This window comes from Anolis carolinensis, chromosome 1, assembly GCF_035594765.1.
Source record: "Anolis carolinensis isolate JA03-04 chromosome 1, rAnoCar3.1.pri, whole genome shotgun sequence".
Classification (NCBI taxonomy): Eukaryota; Metazoa; Chordata; class Lepidosauria; order Squamata; family Dactyloidae; genus Anolis; species Anolis carolinensis.
In genome coordinates, this window is record NC_085841.1 from 46,432,009 (window position 1) to 46,448,048 (window position 16,040).

Here is a 16,040-nt window from a genome sequence, read left to right on the forward strand (position 1 = left end):
CATTAGGCTGGACAGTCATAGGCCCAGTGTGCATAAACAAGATGCACCCACCATCGTCGTTGGACTCCAATCAAGCACAGGTGCTTAAAGGTGGACGTCCTACACTTGTGCGCAGTTGCCTAAGTCATATCTCGGTCTACTGCCAAGCAATAACTCCAGAGTATTCCTCCATCTTCAAAGTCTCTGAGAGAGACGAAGCCACAGCGCTCTCGAAAGATGAGCAAAGGTTTTCGGACATTATGAATGCTCAAGTCTCACGAAGTGCAGAGGTGAAAGCCTGCAAATCAACCACAGAAATCAAGATGGGCCAAAGATCTTGCCTGGAACCACACCGTTTTGAACGTTTTTCGGAGTGGTACAGTCTTCTTAGAGCAGTTGCTAGGCTTATACATCGCTTAGTCTGCAAAGATAGTCAGCCTTTGCAAGTTCAGGACATGTTGAAGGCTAAGGGAGTAATATTCAGGTCAGTTCAGAGGCATGAGTTTAGTCTAGAAATAGCCAGGTTAGAACAAGGGCTTGACACCCCCAGCCGGAGTTTCTTGCGTGAGTTAAACCCATTTCTAGACAAGGAGGGTATTTTGAGAGTTGGAGGAAGGTTAGCCAAGGCTAAACTCAAGGTGTGCGTAAAAAACCCCATCATCATACCCCCTAATAGTCACACTGCATTGCTGCTCGTTCGGCATCACCATGAAAGGATCCATCATCAGGGTAGAACTCTAACTGAGGCAGCCCTTAGAAATGAAGGTCTGTGGGTAGTTAATGCCAAAAGGTTGGTCAACAGTTGTATTTTCAAATGTGTCAAATGTCGGCGACTCAGACGAAACTGTCAAAGTCAGTTGATGGCAGAACTACCTCAGGATAGGACTTTGACAGACCCACCCTTTTCCCATGTGGGAATCGATGTGTTTGGTCCTTGGGAGGTTGTCACTAGGAAAACCAGGGGTGGTGTTGTAAATAACAAAAGATGTGCGGTTTTGTTTACTTGTTTGTCAGTACGAGCTGTCCATATAGAGGTTGCAGAGGGAATGGACACTTCATCATTCATAAATGCCTTGAAAAAGTTTGTAGCCCTCAGAGGGCCAATTAAGTTAATTTGGTCGGACTGTGGCACCAATTTTGCATGTGCAAACCTTAGCCAACCACTTCTGGAAGAGGTGGAAGGCCGAATACTTAAGCCAGCTTCCAACCAGAAGACTCTGGCAAACCCCAAAGGACAATGCCAAGGTGGGAAACCTTGTGTTGCCAAAGGACAAAGACTTGCCCCGCTATGCCTGGCCTATGGGCATTATACTAAAGACCTTTCCTTGCCCTGACGGTAAGGTTAGAAAAGTTCAAGTAAAGACTCATAGTAAGGACAAAATGTCTGTCCTGGACAGACCAATTAGTGACCTCGTGTTGCTTATTGGAGATGTTTAAAGTTTTATACTGTTGTATTGTTGTGTATACAAAGGTGTTTGTATGTTTTTGATTGGTAAATTCCCACATCCTGGGAATTTAGCGGGGAGTGTTCCGTCCCCCAGGACGATGGTTTGCCTTACCTATTGGTCGTTTGTTTGTTTTCCCTCCTTTACATTTTGTTTGAGCCTCTGGCTGCAAAAGCCTAGGAAAAGTGGCTTGGAATCTGCAAGAGCTGGCTGCAGTTTTCTTTGCAGTGATTGGTCAAAGAGTGCAACATCTTAGGACCGCCCTTTTTACCAGGGTCTAGTCTCCATTTTGGAGCTTCATTCTGGCTATAGTCTTCCAACGTGCTGGAGCTGTGCAAAGCTAACTGGGACAAATCATCCTCAAAACCAGGCCAATCTAAGCCTATCCAAATTAGATAAGTATTGAATTATATTGATCTGGAATAAGAAATCTAGTTAGAGGAGCAAAGTTATTCCATCGCTTCTAGAACTAATCTTTGCTGTAAAGATAGGGAAGGAAAGAGTTTCTCCTTCTAATATAGGCAGCGTGATTAGGGTATAGTGGTTTTATAATCACCTTTGCCTTCTGGAACCAGGGATAATTCTGTGACTAAAACCTATGGAAATTTGTTTCATTTTCTGCAACTTTAAGATCTGTGCCAGGTTTACAACCTTGTATGAATAAACATCCTTTTTTGAAGTTATCCAGACTCAGTCGTTCAATATCTATAGGACAGCTTATAGGGATTTGCAGTTCGCCCGGATAAAGGACAGCACGTTTCAGTTTTATAGCTTTTTATTGTCCGGCGGACGGCACAATAGCTTTTGGATATTTGGTGGAATATTAGATAAAAATATGCATTTGGCATCAAGCATTTTTAAGTTTCCATGTTTCAGTGGTATTTCGTATTTCACAGACTCAAAGGTATCTCGTGACGTTTGCGCAACAGACCTACACCCTGCAGCCGATACAGTAACATGTCACAACACAGTTTGGAAAGCTCTGTTCTAAGTGATGCAAAATCCAAACTCCTTCCCTTCGCTTTCTTGTCTCTCATTACGCCCTTTACTGACTCTTCCTTAATTTAAGGTGTATTTACACTGCAGAATTAATGCTGTTGGACACAACTTTACCTGCCATGACTTGATGCTATGAAATCGGGGGAATTGCAGTTTGGTGAGGCACCAGCATAATTTGGCAATGAAGATCTTTCAAAACTACAATTCCCACTATACCATAGCATTAAGACATGGAAGTTAAAGGAGTGTCAATTCTGCAGTGTACATGCATCCTAAGTGATATTTCTGAATCTAACTAATTTCTATCTCTGACTCATATCTGTCACACTGACTCTCACACACCAGCCTTTCAAAAATCCTGTTCAAATTCTGAACAAACTACTAATCATCTCCATGGTTACACGTTGTCACCTACTTCCAATAGATTATTTATCTTGTTACATATACTATACACATGGCATGTATAATCATGCTTTACCTTACATTTTCTAATAAACATAACAACGTTGTTCTAACACCAGGAACATCAGTCACCAAGTGGGTAGCTCAGGACCTTCCCAAAATTGGCAGGCCACAACTCCTATCATGTCTTACTATTATCTCTCCTGGAAAAAGCTGATGGGAGCTGCAGTGCAATAACAGATTAAGCCACGCAGCTTATCCACCCTGGCCTAGGATAGTAAGATGCAGCTACAAACAAGTCTTATGCTGAATGCACGATTTCTGAATCTCATAAGGATTTTTAAAAAATCAACACAATAGCAATTCAAATGTTAATCTTTCTATTTACTCAGATAAAGTTTAATTTTTGGAGAGCAATTATAGAGAAAACACAATGGTCTGATAGCTGCATTTCCCCTTAACTCTGTTATTGCATTGGTTTTCTATCCTTCATTACTGCCTAAAATCTTAATGTTTAAAGGTAACCTTCTGCATGAAAATGACATATCTGAATTATGCTTAAGGACGATCACATACATTGCTATATTATGTGTCAGGAATGAAACACATGGTTTTATGTGCAGCATTGATATTCACAAAACTGAAGCTATATCTGACCAGATCTAGCATGACTAAGGGCTTATACACATTGAAACAAAAACTTAGATGCACCATGAACAGACTGCTGATTGTCTTCATGATGCAAAGAAAGCACAGTTGCTTTCAGATAGTATACTGAACAAGTCCCTTTCCCCCGTATTTCAGTAGTCATTATGGGACAGATTTTTGATTGTTGGTGATGCTGTTTTATGTTATTGTATTTTGTAATGTTGTTGATTTTTTGAGTTATGTTTTAATCTACAGTTGGTTTTATTCCTGTCGGATTGGTCTTGTTCCCTATGTAAGCCATCCCAAGTCCCTTCAGGGAGATGGAGGCAGGATATAAAAATAAAGTTATTATTATTATTAATTATTATTATTATTAATTGTATTTCCATACACTTTCCCTTTTCTGGAAAAGCCCTGTTTTAGTTGAAGTTTCACTAAACTGCTGAAGAAAGGAGGCAACTCTTCCTGATTCAACCTTTAGCTCTCTATCATCATCATCATCATCATCCCAACTTCTGAACTGGGTAGTGTTTCATTACCTGGGCGGAGGCCACAAAGGAGCACTAGAGAGAGGATATAGTCCATTTTATGGGGGGAAGGGGTTCAAGGAGTTAAACCATTTCCCCCTGTTATTCCCCCCACCATGTTTCTTTTGTGGAAACAACCATAGTTTATGATATGGGAAAAAGGGGGGGAGGGATAAACAGTGAAAATTGGGGAAATGGTTTTCCTCCGTCAACTCCCTTCCCCATTAAATGAACTATCCTTCTCTGTCGAGCCCCCTTTTGGAGTCTGCCCAGATAATGGAACAGTACCCGGAAGGGTTTCATATACTCCCATTCCTAAACAATAGATTTCCAGGAACCACTAACTCAAAACAAAACCCAAAATCACTTCCTTTCTTCTTCAACAAACTTCTTTCTGGGCCAGACTTTTTCATAAACTGAACATTACAACTGAGAAGAATAAGCTATTGAAGCCCTAATGAAGGGGAAGGGGAATTGAGCCAAAAAGAGTTTGCACTTACGTCATCCCAAGAACTCTGGTATAAAAATCCAGTGACTTTTTAGGATCTTTTACTCTCAGCATTGTCTGTTGCATCAGAAAATCCTAAAATGAGAGAATTTGTTAATGTCTATTAATCATGGAAAACATTGTTATTAAAATTGTCCTCCCATTTAACTGATTTCACATGGCAAAACAGAACTATTGATACTCTTTAGGACTGGAGTTTTGAAGACTTCAGTAAAAACGTAGGCACTTCAGAATTGTTTTAAAGTTATATTTGTGTGTGTGTGTTTTAGCAGCCAGTTTGTTAGCTAAGCACCAGCACTCACTGGCAAAGAAAGCTAAGGTAGGTAAAGATAAAGTTTTTCTCCTGACACTAAGTCTCGTCGTGTCCAACTCTGGGGGTTGCTGCTCATCTCCATTTCTAAGCCAAAGAGCCGGTGTTATCCATAGACACCTCCTAGGTCATGTGGCTGGCATGACTGCATGATGTGCTGTTACCTTCCTATTGATCTACTCACATTTGCATGTTTTCAAACTGCTAGGTTGGGAGAAGCTGGGGCTAACAGCGGGAGCTCACCCCACTCTCTGGATTCGAAACACAGACCTTTCAGTCTGCAAATTCAGCGGCTCAGCGGTTTAATCTGCTGTGCCACCGGGGGCTCCAAAGAAAGCTAAAGACATGGCAAAATAGAACTACAGTAGAGTCTCGCTTATCCAAGCTCCACTTATCCAAGGTTCTGTATTATCCAACACAGTTTGTCTTTTAGTAGTCAATGTTTTTGTAGTCAATTTTTCAACAGATTGAGAAATGTTGGTGCTAAATTCATAAATACAGTAATTATTACATAACATTATCGTGTATTGAACTGCTTTTTCTATCCATTTGTTGTAAAGCATGATGTTTTGGTGCTTAATTTGTAAAATTATAACATAATTTGATGTTTAATAGGCTTTTCCTTAATCCCTCCTTATTATCCAACATTTTCGCTTATCCAATGTTCTGCCGGCCCGTTTATGTTGGATAAGTGAGACTCTACTGAATTGATACTATTAGGACTGGAGTTTGGAAGTAACTCATAAAAAGTAATTTTGTTACATGTTCTTTTTTAATAGCAACAATGGTGCACAGCAATGGACCTTGCAAATGGCATTATTGTGGCATTTGTTTTTGTTTTTTTAAAGGACTTTATATAAAACTGCACAACTGTAAAAACAAATGATCCCAATGATAAACAGGCTGGAAAACTCATAGCAACACAAAGCTAAAGACCTTGTAAAACTACAAGTCTTAGGATTCCCTAGCATTGAGCCATGGCAGTTAAAGTGTTGTCAAACTGCACTCCTTCTACACTGTAGATCAGGGGTCCCCAAACTAAGGCCCGGGGGCCGGATGCGGCCCTCCAAGGTCATTTACCTGGCCCCTGTCCTAAACTTTAGACTTAGGGTTGACTTAAGTTTACCTGGTCTTTGGAGGTCTCTTGCTTACTTATAGCCTCATGAGATCATCTAGATGGTCTTTGAAGGTCTCTTTGCTTAGCTACAGCCTTATGAGACCTTCTAGATGGCTTTTGGAGGTCCCTTTCCTTACCTATGGTCCTATGAGATGGTCTAGATGGTCTTTGAGGGTCCCTTTCCTTACCTATGGTTTTATGAGATTGTCTAGATGGCCTTTGGGCGCCCCTTTCCTTACCTATGGTCTTATGAAACCATCTAGATGGTCTTTGAGGGTCCCTTTCTTTACCTATGGTCTGATGAGATTGTCTCGATGGTCTTTGGAGGCCTCTTTGCTTACCTATGGTCTTATGAGATCATCTACATCAGGAGTCACCAAACTAAGGCCCTCCAGGGTCATTGACCTGGCCTCTGTCCTAAACTTTAGACTTAGGGTTGACCTAAGTCTGAAACGACTAGAAGGCACACAACAACAACAATCCTAGTTTTGGACTCTTGTTTGGGCCCCCCCGCCCCCCAACAGTTTGGGGGGACTGTGAATCGGCCCTCAATTTAAAAAGTTTGAGGACCCCTGCTGTAGATGAACTCCCAGGCCTGGCGGAAATCTGATCCTCCAAGTCACCGCTTTTAAAGTTCAGGCGCTCCAATTTTGGGGTGAAAGGTAACACCCAGCTCGGTGGTTTGAAATAAACGCCCCGTTTCGGATTTGGCGAATAGTAACCTCTCCCTCCCCCTCGCCCCCAGGGCCAGACGTTCTCTCTTCTGCCTTTACCTTGGTGCTGGGATGGGGGTCCGAGCAGGCGCTGTAGGCCTCTTCATCCGTGAGACCGCTGAGCTCAGCTTGCTCGGACATGGTGGCCCACGGAATCCTTCCTTCTCCCGAAAGAGCGAGGCGCCTTGTAGTGGCGAAATGGAACGCGTCCTGTCCAATAGCGGCGAGGCATGCAAATGAGGTCAGCCTTCTTCAGGCCACGCCTCTCCTAGAGAAGGAAGGGCCTCTTCCCTTAGATTCAAAACTGGGTTCCTACTTTTTCTAGCATAGGGATTTGCTTTTATTGAAGACTTCTTATATTCTTAAAGATATCCTTTTTTAAATATAAAAATAGGCCTTTGATTTTTTAAAAGGATCCTAGGGATAACCCGTTTTTAAAGAAACAGGAGTTTGATTTTATTGGGTTGCTATGTGTTTTCCAGGCTGTATGGCCATGTTTGAGAAGCATTTACTCCTGACGTTTCACCCACATCTATGGCAGGCATCCTCAGAGATTGTGAGGTTTGTTGGAAACTAGGAAAGCGGGGTTTATATATTTATTTATTTCCATCATTTCTATCCCGCCCTTCTCACCCGAAGGGACTCAGGGCGGCTTACAAAACTGGCAGAATTCGATGCCAATATACAACAATACAAAAGAATAAAACATAAGCAATTAAAAACAGATTTAAAATACAAAATACTTGGGGGAAAAAAGTATTCGAAGCCAACAAAACTTATTCTTTGAACGCTTGTTCGCATAGCCAGGTCTTCACTGTTATATATCTGTCCAGGTTGAGAGAAAGAAATCTTGTTTGTTTGAGGCAAGTGTGAATGTTGCAATTGAATCACCTTGATTAGCATTGAATGTCCTTGCAGCTTCAAAGCCTGACTACTTCCTGCCCAGGGGAATCCTTTATTGGGAGGTGTTAGCTGGCCCTGATTGATTCATGCCTGGAATTCCCCTGTTTTCAGAATACAGTATTGTTCTTTATTTACTCTCCTAATTTTAGAGTTTTTTTTAAATACTGGTAGCCAGATTTTGTTCATTTTCATGGTTTCCTCTTTTCCGTTGAACTTGTCCACATGCTTGTGGATTTCAATGGCTTCTGTGTAGTAGTAGTCGTAGTAGTAGTAGTAATAATAATAATAATAATAATAATAACTTCATTTTTGTGCCCTGCCTCCATCTCCCCAGAGGGACTCAGGGTTGCTTACATGGGGGTGAGCCTGATCAACATAGTTAAAATATAACATACTAAAATATATAAACAACAGTATAAAACAGAATAAAACAACATTATAACAGAGTATAAGAGCAACCATCAAACCAACAACCAATGAACCTGAATTAATAATCAGTGTAGTCTGATATAGTGGTTGTTAGAGTGGTCCAGTATTTCTGCGTTCTCAAATAATGTGCTGTGTCATCACGTGCTCTGCTATGGCTGACTTCTCAAGTTGGGTTAGTCTGCAGTGCCTTTCATGTTCCTTGATTTGTGTTTGGGCGCTGCTGCATTTGGTGGTCCCTATGTAGACTTGTCCACAGCTGCATGGTATAGGGTAGACTCCTGCAGAGGTGAGAGGATCCCTTTTGTTTGCTGAACATAGCATTTGTTAGTGGGTCTGTAGATAGTTTGTAGGTTGTGTTTCTTCATCAGCTTCCCTATGTGGTCAGTGGTTCCCTTGATGTATGGAAAGAACACTTTTCCTCTGGGTGGATCTTTGTCTTGACTCTCATGGCTTGTTCTTGGTCTTGCAGCTCTTCTGATGTTCGTGGTGGAGTATCCATTGGCATGTAGAGCCCAGTTTAGGTGGTTCAGTTCACTTTGGAGGAGGCGAGAGTTCTTCGAGAGTTCTTGGAGAACGGGAGAAGTCCCAGCAGATTGGAGGAGGGCGAATGTGGTCCCTATCTTCAAGAAGGGAAAAAAGAACGACCCAAACAATTACCGTCCGGTCAGCCTCACATCAATACCAGGCAAAATTCTGGAAAAGATCATTAAGGAAGTGGTCTGCGAACACTTAGAAACAAATGCGGTCATTGCTAATAGTCAACACGGATTTACCAAAAACAAGTCATGCCAGACAAATCTGATCTCTTTTTTCGATAGAGTTACGAGTTGGGTCGATACAGGGAATGCTGTGGATGTAGCGTACCTGGATTTCAGTAAGGCCTTCGACAAAGTCCCCCACGACCTTCTGGCAAACAAACTAGTAAAATGTGGGCTAGACAAAACTACGGTTAGGTGGATCTGTAATTGGCTAAGCGAACGAACCCAAAGGGTGCTCACCAATGCGTCGTCTTCATCATGGAAAGAAGTGACAAGTGGAGTGCCGCAGGGCTCCGTCCTGGGCCCGGTTCTGTTCAACATCTTTATTAACGACTTAGACGAAGGGTTAGAAGGCACGATCATCAAGTTTGCAGACGACACAAAACTGGGAGGGATAGCCAACACTCCAGAAGACAGGAGCAGAATTCAAAACGATCTTGACAGACTAGAGAGATGGGCCAAAACTAACAAAATGAAGTTCAACAGGGACAAATGCAAGATACTTCACTTCGGCAGAAAAAATGGAAATCAAAGATACAGAATGGGGGACGCCTGGCTTGACAGCAGTGTGTGCGAAAAAGACCTTGGAGTTCTCGTGGACAACAAGTTAAACATGAGCCAACAATGTGATGCGCCTGCTAAAAAAGCCAACGGGATTCTGGCCTGCATCAAGAGGGGAATAGCGTCTAGATCCAGGGAAGTTATGCTCCCCCTCTATTCTGCCTTGGTCAGACCACACCTGGAATACTGTGTCCAATTTTGGGCACCACAGTTGAAGGGAGATGTTGACAAGCTGGAAAGCGTCCAGAGGAGGGCGACTAAAATGATTAAGGGTCTGGAGAACAAGCCCTATGAGGAGCGGCTTAAAGAGCTGGGCATGTTTAGCCTGCAGAAGAGAAGGCTGAGAGGAGACATGATAGCCATGTACAAATATGTGAGGGGAAGTCATAGGGAGGAGGGAGCAAGCTTGTTTTCTGCTGCCCTGCAGACTAGGACACGGAACAATGGCTTCAAACTACAGGAAAGGAGATTCCACCTGAACATCAGGAAGAACTTCCTCACTGTGAGGGCTGTTCGACAGTGGAACTCTCTCCCCGGGGCCGTGGTGGAGGCTCCTTCCTTGGAGGCTTTTAAGCAGAGGCTGGATGGCCATCTGTCGGAGGTGCTTTGAATGCGATTTCCTGCTTCTTGGCAGGGGGTTGGACTAGATGGCCCATGTGGTCTCTTCCAACTCTACTATTCTATGATTCTATGATTCTATGATTCTAGGCGAGGTTCACAGATTCTTTTTGCATGGTCTGCCAGGGCTTTAAATGTGCTTCTTTTTTTGACTTGTATGATGGTGGGAGTTTTTAATGTAGGTTTGTGTAGCCATAGCAGAGCATTTGATGAACCAACCCTGACACAGCATATTATTTGAGAGCACACAAATGCTGTACCACTCTAACAACCACCATGCCCGACTACACAGAGAAGGCATTGAAATCCTTAAGAAGCATATGGATGATTTCAACAGAATGGAGGAAACCATATAAATGAACAAAATCATAGAATCATAGAGTAGGAAGTGGCCTTATGGGCCATCCAGTCCAACTCCCTCCCAAGAAGAAGGAAAATTACATTCAAAGCACCCCCTATTTTTGAACAACACTCAATAACGGGAATTCCAGACATGAAACAATCTGGCCACCAGTATTTTAAAAACCCTAAAATCAGGACAGTAAATGAAAAACAACACTCAAAAACAGGGAAATTCCAGACAGGAAACAATCCTGCTAATTACCTCCCAACAAAGGATTCCTCCAGGCAGGAAGCAGCCAGGCTTTGAAGCTGCAAGGCTTCAAATGCTAATCAAGGTGATCCTTCCAACAGACAAGAGTTCTTTCTCCCACACTGGATTTTCCACAGATATACAAACCCCAATTGCCTAGTTTCCAACAGTCCTCACACCTCTGAAGATGCCTGTCATAGATGTGGGCGAAACGTCAGGAGAGAATGCTTCCGGAACATGGCCATACAGCCCGGAAAACTCACAGCAACCCTTTGATTTTAGGATAATGGAATTTTTAAATAATTTGATATTTTTTAAAGATTTCCCATAGATACCTTTTATTTATTTATTTTTTTAAAAAGGACTTTCGAGTTTTTCGAAAACTTGCGATGATTTCGTTTTTTTTTTTTAAAAAAAGACTTAATAAAAAAACTGTACAATTGTAAAAACAAATTATCCAAATAATAAAATGAAAAAAACAAATCACAATATAAAACAAATAAGCGAGATGATTAATATAAAATAGCCCAGATGATTGATAAATAAAAAATATTATAAAGTAAAAAGTCCCCAAGCTTTGTACTGAAGTGACGCCTCCTTTTTCTTCTGCGCCTTTCAGTCGTAAAAGAGTGAAGAGCAGCACTCTAACGGTTTCATAACTCTACGGAATTATGAATCCTCCTTTTTTCAGCCAGCCCTCTGACGTCACTTTGGACGTCAGCGCGTAGGCCAGCTGGGGCGCCGTTGCTAAGTGACGTCAGCGCGCAAGGCGACGCGTGAACGGCGCAGCCGGCGGCCGAGAAAGCGTTCCGGCCGGTAAGTCTGAGGGAAGGAGGGAGCGGAAGGAAGGAGGGAGCGAGGAGGAGGAAGCCGCGGACAGTTTTTCCTCCCCTTCGGCGCCCACCCCTGACCCTTCCGGCCCAAGAATGGGGCGTCTGAGCAGCGGTGTGGACTTGCGCTTCGTCGGGCTCCTGTAGAGGCAAAGAAGGCAAAGGGCGCCATTTGGCTCTAGGAAGGCCGGCGCCCGCCTTTCATTAATCCACACTGCAGGGTGACAGGCAGCCCTGTGACAGCCCTTTGAGCGGCCATTGCTCCGTGCTAGGGAATGCTGGGATTTGGAGTTCCTCTGATAAAAAAAGGATAAACAGAACTGCACGTTTCAGAATTCCATAGCATTGAGCCACGGCTGGTACAGTATTACTATTTATTTTTATCCCGCTATTATCTCTAGATCGAGATGCAAAGCAGCTCACATCATTTTTTTTAAAGTACTGTTTAAAATCCACAACATACAAATATCAAAGTAAAATTAATCAATAAAATTTCCCTAAAACTGTTAGCATGACTAAATACCTTGCAGCACCCTCCTGACCTCGCTCTTAAGAATTTTCTTCTTGAAAAGCCTACTTTCTATGTCGATATGGCATTGGCTACCATTCTGACATTTAGAGAGAGCTTGGATTCGATGCCTTCCTGTCAAAGTGCAAGATCGATGTGTGTGGGCATTTTTTAAAGTTAAAAGGAAGAACTGATAGATTCCCACACCCACAAGGCATCTCTGACACCTGTGCAAAGCAGGTGCTTGTATTGGGAATCCAGCTGAGGCATCCAGGTGCTTTTGAGCAGCAGTTCCCAGACTGGGAGCCTTCCATGCAGCCATATAACCCAGAATATTAAAGCAGAAAATCCCACAATGTGTTGTCGAAGGCTTTCATGGCTAGAATCATTGGGTTGCTGTGAGTTTTCCGGGCTGTATAGCCATGTTCCAGAAGCATTCTCTCCTGACATTTCGCCCACATCTATGACAGGCATCCTCAGAGGTTGTGAGGTCTGTTGGAAACTAGGCAATGGGGTTTATATATCTGTGGAAAGTCTAGGGTGGGAGAAAGAACTCTTGACTGTTTAAGGCAAGTGTTAATGTAGCAATTGGCCACCTTGATTAGCATTAAATGGCTTTGCAGCTTCAAAGTCTGACTGCTCCCTGCCTGGAGTACCAGTTTTAAAAAAAACTCTAAAATCTGGACAGTAAATAAAGAGCAACACTCAAAAGACAGGGAAATTCCAGACATGAAGCAATCTGGGCCAGCTAACACCTCCCAACAAAGGATTCCCCCAGGCAGGAAGCAGCCAGACTTTGAAGCTGCAAGGCAATTCAGTGCTAATCAAGATTGCCAATGGCACCATTCAAACTTGCCTCAAACAGATAAGAGTTCTTTCTTCCACTCTGGACTTTCCACAGATATATAAACCCCACTGCCTAGTTTCCAACAGACCTCACTACCTCTTAGGATAGTCATAGATGTGGGTGAAACTTCAGGAGAGAATGCTTTTGGAACATGGCCATATAGCCCAGAAAACCCACAGCAACCCAAATTCCATAATATTTGCTTTAAACTGTGTTATCTGAGTCCACACTGCCATATATTCCAGTTCAAAGCAGAAAATGTGAGATTTCATTCAGCTGTGTGAAAGGGACCTGTGTTCCACAAAAGCTTAGGGTTCCACAAAAAGCATCATGAGGAGGTTCCATGAAAAACCTTACAATCAAATTTAAAATGCATTTAAAAATAAAATCACTCCAGACAAAGTACACTAGTTTTACATTCTCCATAACAGTTGTAGCTGTTGCTATTAGGTCTGCAGTTACTGGCTGCTCATTTCAACTTTTTACAACATGAGTGATTAATATGTACCGTATATACTCGAGTATAAGCCGGCCCAAATATAAGCCGAGGCACCTAATTTTACCACAAAAACTGGGAAAACTTATTGACTCAAGTTTAAGATGAGAGTGGGAAATGCAGCAGCTACAGGTCAAATTCAAAAATAAAAATAGATATTAATAAAATTGCATTATTTGAGGCATGAGTAGGTTAAATGTTTTTGAATATTTATATAAAACTGTAATGTAAGATAAGACTTTAATAAGATAAGACTGTCCCAACTCTGAATACCTATATACTCAAGTATAAGCCGACCTGAATAGAAGCTGGCCAGGACCCTCACTCGAGTATAAGCCGAAGGGAGCTTTTTCAGCCCTAAAAAAGGGCTGAAAAACTAGGCTTATACTCGAGTATATACAGTAATTGATTTTTCACATTGGTTCCACATTTCTTTTTGAATTTTTACTTTCTTACAAAGTTTTTTAAAAGACATTTGGGATATCAATAAAATATCAGAGTAAATTATACTAAAATTAAATGTTATATAGGAAACTGGGAGACATGTTTGAATTCGAATTATAGAGTTAGAAGAGGCCTTGTGGGCCATCCAGTCCAACTCCATGCCAAGAAGCCTCTGTTTAAAAGTCTCCAAAGAAGGAGCCTCCACCACACTGCAAAACAGCTCTCACAGTTAGGAAGTTCTTCCTAATGTTCAGGTGGAATCTGCTTTCCTGTAGTTTTTAGCCATTATTCTGCATTCTAGTTTCCAGGGCAGCAGAAAACAAGCTTGTTCCCTCCTGGGCATTGGAGTATAAAATGATCCAAAATATATTTTGATTCAACAAATCAGGAATGTATGTAGTTAAGAGTTCTCCAGAAAATAAATATTTTCTGAAGGATTGCATGACCCCAAAAGTTTGAGAACCATTGCTTTAGAATACCTTTGATTTCATCATTATTCAGGGCATACCAACATTAGCAGACTAGCCTTTTAGGCTGTTCAGTGATTTTTCAGAGTTTATACAAACATTAGTTCTTGGTACATTAAGAACTGGGTGCTGTATGGTACATAGAAATGGCACAGAGGCAGCTTGCCATTGGGCTGGTGGGGCAAAGAGCAGAGCAATTGTGGGTGGAAGCAGGAAGGTCTTAATAAGCAGTCTAAAACTTCAGAATCAGGCAAATAAAGCAGACATGGTGATGTATTTTGGTATAGAGTCATGGAGTTGAAATGGCCCTTGTTGGTCATGGAATCCTGCAGGATCTCCAGCTAAAGCAGGGTCCCCAAACTTTTTAAACAGGGGGCCAGTTCACAGTCCCTCAGACCATTGGAGGGCCGGATGATATGTTTTTTTTTTTAAAAAAACAACTGTGAACAAATTCCTATGCATACTACACACATCTTATTTTGAAGTTAAAAAAAACAAACGGGAACAAAAACAGCCTCAATGTTAATAATAACAATAATAATAATAATAATCATCATCATCATGAAAATAATAAAGAGGGTTGGGCCCTGTAGTCCAACCCCCTTCTGCCTTTGTCCACTAAAAGCACAAGCAAAGCACCCCTGGCAGATGGCCACCCAGCTTCAATGTTAGTAATAATAACAATAAAGTCGTATCATCCCTCATTCTTTTCATTACCAAGCTAGCTCCTTCACCTTTTCCTTGGATTTCTTGGTTTTGTTCCCCATACATAATTATTCCCTTCCTGTGAACATGCTTTAGTTTGCCTATATCCTTTTGAAAATGTGGCACCCAGAACTGAACATAGTGTTTCAGATGAGGTCTGAGTAGCATAGAATATAGTGGGACTGTTCTCTCAACTTGAAAACTATACTTCTATTAATACAGGCTTTAAAAGCATTTGCTTTCTTTGTTTAAAAAAACACAAGGATGCGCAAAGTAGCAGTATATGAATGAGAAAACAGTATTTTTGAAATGGAAAAAGTACCCTGGGAAAAAAATAAAGCAAAATAAATGGTTGCCATAACTATTCTCCTGGGTGGCTTGCATTTCACCAGACTTCAAATTTTCATCCCTTTTAGGTAGATGTGCATAGTCTCCCTTTTTAGCTTATTTACTTGAGAACAATGTGACATCAAATATAATGTGCACTTCAGTTTTGAAGATGTGCATTACAAAAAAGGGATTTGCTATCGAATATAACGCGGGGGGTAGAGGCTGCAAAAAACCTGATGGGAAGGCATGCTGCTCTGTCAGGCCTGGTGGAAAGTCAGCATCTGCACAAAGACTTGTCAGTAGCTGTGCCTTCCCACCAGCCTTTTCATGGCCACCGCTGCCTCTTCCTCCTCTGTCCCCAGTTGGAATCTCTTGCTCAACATCGCAGGCAGGTTTAGCTATGAGATTCAAATGCACCATTGAATATAATGCACACCTCAATTTTAGCGATATAATTTAGCCAAAAGTGTGTGTTAGACATGAGCAAGTATGGTATATACACACCACAGACCAAAAGTTTGGTCTTTTCATACAATCTTTTTGCTTCTAGTATTGAAGAAGGCAGTTTTCCTCACACATCGATAGAGCTTTATGGCACATGAACTACTTTGGCATATGGGGTCCCTTTCATCGCTTTCATTTTATGATTTAAAGTAGTAAATGTAGGTGTTTTGGACTTCAGAATTCCTGACTGTTAACTAGGGCTATTGGGAACTGAAATCCAAAACACCAGGAGGGGCAACATTGGAAAACCACTGATTTAAATGATGTCTCTGAAAAACTTCCACAGCAGTTTACATAATAAATTTCTTCTCACTGTTGTAGCGTTCATGAAAAGAACTTTGTGGACATTCCTCTCTGTGTCAAGGGTAGGTTTGTTTAGTTGTTGCATGCATTCAAGTTG

The 16,040-nt window shown here is 41.8% G+C and overlaps 2 protein-coding genes across 3 annotated transcripts in view; one reads left to right on the plus strand and one right to left on the minus strand.

Annotated features, from left to right (window-relative positions):
• glo1 (glyoxalase I) overlaps positions 1-11,972 on the minus strand; it is a 29,195-nt gene extending 17,223 nt beyond the window's left edge. Inside the window, exons 1-3 of the mRNA XM_008125183.3 lie at positions 11,863-11,972; positions 6,709-6,916; positions 4,501-4,583 (exon numbers count right to left, since the gene is read on the minus strand). Of these exons, the coding sequence (XP_008123390.1) occupies positions 4,501-4,583; positions 6,709-6,789 (164 nt within the window). The 5' untranslated portion in view covers positions 6,790-6,916; positions 11,863-11,972. The remainder of the gene's footprint in view (positions 1-4,500; positions 4,584-6,708; positions 6,917-11,862) is intronic.
• The window catches only part of btbd9 (BTB domain containing 9), a 376,867-nt gene that overhangs the window by 163,867 nt on the left and 196,960 nt on the right, over positions 1-16,040 (plus strand). Inside the window, exon 2 of one of the 2 annotated variants that reach the window (XM_008125190.3) lies at positions 11,313-11,325. The gene's annotated coding sequence lies outside the window, so the exon portion shown is untranslated. Of the gene's footprint in view, positions 1-11,312; positions 11,326-11,345; positions 11,699-16,040 lie in introns of those variants that run through there. The other variant, XM_003215917.4, reaches the window with a different exon arrangement.